Raw genomic sequence first — 4,807 nt, forward strand, 5'->3', positions numbered from 1 at the left:
AATACAGAAATTCATTCGCTACTTCTCACCGGCAGGCAGGTGTTCAGCTTGTGATAAATAATAGAAGAATTTTGCTTTCGCTAAAAGTAATTAAACAATTACTTTTATTGAATTAGGCTGAAGCTATTATTAGTACAATGATACAAATTTTAAGAAAAGTAAAATAATTTACTAGTGGGAAAAGAGAAGAGAGGGGGGATTGATCAGAGGAAACACCAACCCAACAGCCCCCCCCTTTTTCCTTTGGAATGCTCACCAGATGGTCCATATCAAAGGATGGTAACTCCTTTGCAATGGAATGGGAAAGAACATGATGGGCCCTCTCTGTTATCTCCTGTTCTTGAAATAAGAGAGGAACTGGAGCCACTGAGCCATAAAGACAAAAGAGCTACAAATTAGCCCAGACTTGAAGGACAGGGTGTACGTGACCACAGGACTGAGTTTGTCAGAAATAAGGGTCAACGAGCGAACACAGTGAAGAAGACTACGAGCCTTCATCTGAAGACCCCTGCCCATGACCACCAGGGAGCACTGCGCAAGCGCGACGGGAGGAATTTGGGTTGGGGGGATATGTTAATGATTTCTCGGAACTAATTGTAATATTCCCTCCCTATCCTTAGAAGTAGTGATGCATATGTATTAGAGTAGATGAATATGTAACCATTTATACAATAAAAGGGAGCCCCTTTTGGCTCCAGGGCGCACCATTGCGCCCAGCGCTGTATTCTTTGCTCCACTGACTTTGTCCCCAATAAAACTTTTTTTATATATACGTGGGCTTGTTTCTCACAAGCCATCTCCAGGAAAGGAGGGCTTCATCATGCACAGCGGTTACTTGAGAAGAACAATGCTGTCACAATAAACATGTCCCCTTCCTGCTTCCCTGCAGTTCTTATTGCTGACTACAATGTCATACAGTATGGACTGTCCCTTTGTTCAGCTGAGGTCAGGTGTCCCAGTTGTGTCCCCTCCCAGCTTCTTGTACACCCCCAGCCTACTTGCAGTCAGGGTAACTTCCCTCCATTATGATGCCAGTGAGAGCAATCAGTTCATTGTCCCCCCCATAGCCCCAGCAAGACATAATCTCATAACATACAATTTGCAGCCTCCCCCAGTATCCAACACTTTCCCAGCCCCAGCTGTGTCCTATGTGGGAATTCACAGACAGCCCTTCTCTGGGGTCTGCCAGGGTCTGCACCAGGAGAGAGGCCGGGCAGGGCTGGCCGGTGCCCCCATACAGGCACTGAGACCAGCAGGAGGATGGAGATGGTTTAGCAACAACGCTCACCCATAAACCTGGGTGAGCAGCCAGTGCTGGAAATGACCAGCGAGATAGGCTGGGAGGTGCTGCAGAGCTCTGGGCACTCACCCCACAGCCCCAGCACCTCGGAAGGTCACAGCAGCTCCTGGGGCACAGAGGGCTCTCAGCCTCCCCATCAGCCCCAGGGCTGGGGCCAGCCATGCCATGAGCAGACGCAGGCCAGCGTCTCCCTCTCTCTGCTGCTCTTCTCTCCAAGAGATCCTGATTGCCCAGTGCTGGCAGCCCCTCTGTGCCCGTCCCTCTCCCCAGCACAAGACTCCTGCACTGGGGGCTCCCCAGGCAGCTCCTGCTGTGCCAGCCAGAGAAAAGCTGCCCAAACTGGTGCCTCCAGAAATAGGTCTGCTCTTGTCGCGGGATGTCACCTCAGGCACGGCCCTGAGCTGGCGGTGCTGCTCTGCAGGGCAGTGGTGGCTGAAAGCCACGGGGAGATGGTCCCAGGGAGATCCCCATGGATCAGCCATCATTGCCATTGCACTGGGCACCCCCACGTGAAGGGGCAGCACAGGCCTATTCCCTAACACATCCCCCCATGCCCTCCTGCCCTGAACCCCTGGAGAACCCCAGCACAGCAGCACGCTCAGAGGGGCAATTCCTTCAGCCTCTTCCTGACCTCAGCTTTGGAAGAACAGATCAACCTCCAGGTACTGGCACATAAAAAACCCCTTTTATAATTGATATGTTTAATGGGAGGCCAGATGTACTGTCCTACGAGAAACACACACAAAGGGCTTTAGGTCAGAGAGGCTGAGATATGTCTCTGAAGAAGAGGAGCGTATGCAGACTTTTTGGAACAAACAATATTTTCACAAATAAAATGCTCATAGCATGTAAGGATTCAATGATGAATTGGAAATACCATCTGAAGAGACATGGGGAGCTTATTCCTGCTGACAGACAAATGACTGAATCAGCTTCTTCAGTGCATCCTTGATCTCCTGGTTCCTTATGCTGTAGATGAGGGGATTCACAGCTGGAGGCACGACCGAGTACAGAACTGCTATCACCAGGTTTAGAGATGGGAAGGACATGGAGGGGGGTTTCAGGTAGGCAAACATGCCAGTGCTGATAAAAAGGGAAACCACAATCAAGTGAGGGAGACACGTGGAAAAGGCTTTGTGCTGTCCCTGCTCAGAGGGGATCCTCAGCACGGCCCTGAAGATCTGCACATAGGACAGCAGAATGAAAACAAAACACCCAAATGCTAAACAGGCACTAACCACAAGGAGCCCAACTTCCCTGAGGTAGGAATCTGAGCAGGAGAGCTTGAGGATCTGCGGGATTTCACAGAAGAACTGGTCCACAGCATTGCCTTGGCAGAATGGTAGGGAAAATGTGTTGGCTGTTTGCAGGAGAGAACTGAGCAACCCAGTGCCCCAGGCAGCTGCTGCCATGTGGACACAAGCTCTGCTGCCCAGGAGGGTCCCGTAGTGCAGGGGTTGGCAGATGGCAACGTAGCGGTCATAGGCCATGATGGTGAGAAGAGAAAACTCTGCTGAAATGAAGAAAATAAATAAAAAGACCTGAGCAGCACATCCTGGGTAGGAGATGCCCCTGTTGTCCCAGAGGGAATTGGCCATGGCTTTGGGGAGAGTGGTGGAGATGGAGCCCAGGTCGAGCAGGGAGAGGTTGAGGAGGAAGAAGTACATGGGGGTGTGGAGGTGGTGGTCGCAGACGATGGCTGTGATGATGAGGCCGTTTCCCAGGAGGGCAGCCAGGTAGATGCCCAGGAAGAGCCAGAAGTGTAAGATCTGCAGCTCCTGTCTGTCTGCAAATGCCAGGAGGAGGAACTCAGTGATGGAGCTGCTGTTGGACATTTGCTTCCTGTGCACATGGGAGTCTGGTCAAAGGAGGAAAGACAATGACATGTTAAGATAGACTTCTCTGAGAAAAATCAACAACCCTTTCTCCAAGACTTGTCCCTGATGCTACACACACCCCCCACCCCCCTTTTCTTTTTTAGAGCTCTTCTTCATCTCCACAGTGGAGATCTGTTTGGTGCTTCCCAAGCGTGACAGAAGGACAAGGGTTTTTTCCTGATGCCTGCCAAGGAGTTAGCACTTTCTCTAACTTTGTCACACTAAACCTGCTCTTAGCTCTGAAGTGCTTGTCATCATCTGCTCTACCAGCGTTAATGAAAGGGGAAAGAAGAAGTTAGGTTGAGAGGTTTTCTGCTGCACTCAGGGAGAGCAGAGTGAGTCCTGTGAGGCAAGACGATTGACTGTGACTTAGTGCAGAGTGAGAGCAGCAGGTCTGTCCTGTCTTGTTCCCAGCTCCCCTGGACTTGCACCTTTCTAAGACTGAGGGTGATTACACTGCCGTGTTACCCTGAAAAGCAGCCAGACAGTGCTGAGAGCAGAGGGATCCACTGCAGAGCACCAAACGACTCACCCTTTCTCCAAGTCTCAGCACCCCACTTTAGCCAATGACATCCACGGCTCACAGAGTCCCCTGGAAGCAGCAGACAGCTGGGATGGACACCCCAAGGAGAGAGCCAAGGGTCTGAACCATGGAAAATTCTTCAGGGAGAGCCAGCTCCTGGCCCAGCCTCACAGACTGCATTTCCCAGAGCTTCGCGGCTTAGAGGAAAGCTGGGACACCTCATTGCTGGGGGCACATCTGCAGAGGAGGGCTCACGAGCTCTGTGCCTGTCTCTGCAGCTGAAACCCCCCTTCCCAGAGAGCCTGTCAGCAACACCAAGGGCTTCTGAGCAAGGCAAGGAGAGGGACAAAGGGGCACTCAGGAAAGCCTTTCCCTTTGCCAGCTCTGCACAGCCCCTCCCAGACAGCAGCAATGCAGGACAGTCGCCCTCAGGCCCTGCTCAGTGGGAACTGGGCCCCTGGCAGCAGAGATGCACTTCATCCCTTCTGCTGGGCTGCTGGGCCAGGAGGTGACTAATGGCCAGGAGCCACAGGCTAAGGGCTGTGCTGGGTGGCAGAGGAGACAAGAGGAGTGTTGCTCAGGGAAGGAGTCTGCCCTGCAGCAGGGTTTCCCTTAGCATTTCCCTCCCTCCCTGCCCAGGTCTCCACTGCCTCCAGCTGTCCAGGCTGGCAGTTCTGTCTTTGAGCCCATGTTTCCTCCCTGCCAGAGCTCACAGTCCCCACCCCAGCCCCTGTGAGCACAGCTCTGCCGTGCAGCCTCTCTGTGTGTGCAGGGCTTAAAGAACATCCCACCCAAACCCTGATGAAAATGGAAAGGTGATGATGGTGTGTTTTGTTAGCTGGTGGGGCGAGAAGGCACTTTCTGAGGTTCCCGGTAATCCTCACTGTTACAGCTTAAGAATCTCAGCCCCTGTTCTCATCACCAAAGCTGATAGAAAGATGGAAGCCACAGAAAAGTAGAAGCAGAGAATCCAGACAGCACAGACACAAAAAGAAAATCCCAGAGAGGAAAGTACTTGTGAAAAGTTGAGTGGGAAATGAGCTGGGGAAGATCTGGAGCTGTGAGCATCCCTGATCCAGGCAGCAGCCTCTGGAGAGGAGAAGGAGC

The 4,807-nt window shown here is 52.2% G+C and overlaps 1 protein-coding gene across 1 annotated transcript; it reads right to left on the reverse strand.

The window, feature by feature from the left end:
- Window positions 1-2,199: 2,199 nt before the first annotated feature.
- LOC116959292 (olfactory receptor 14A16-like) lies at window positions 2,200-3,195 on the reverse strand. Its single transcript, XM_032983460.2, has one exon. The coding sequence runs from the start codon at window positions 3,133-3,135 to the stop codon at window positions 2,200-2,202; it is 936 nt and encodes a 311-aa protein (XP_032839351.2). The 5' UTR covers window positions 3,136-3,195.
- Between the last annotated feature and the right edge of the window lie 1,612 nt (window positions 3,196-4,807).

This window comes from Tyto alba, unplaced genomic scaffold, assembly GCF_018691265.1.
Source record: "Tyto alba isolate M040663 unplaced genomic scaffold, T.alba_DEE_v4.0 Super-Scaffold_200000175, whole genome shotgun sequence".
In the NCBI taxonomy this organism is placed as follows: domain Eukaryota; kingdom Metazoa; phylum Chordata; class Aves; order Strigiformes; family Tytonidae; genus Tyto; species Tyto alba.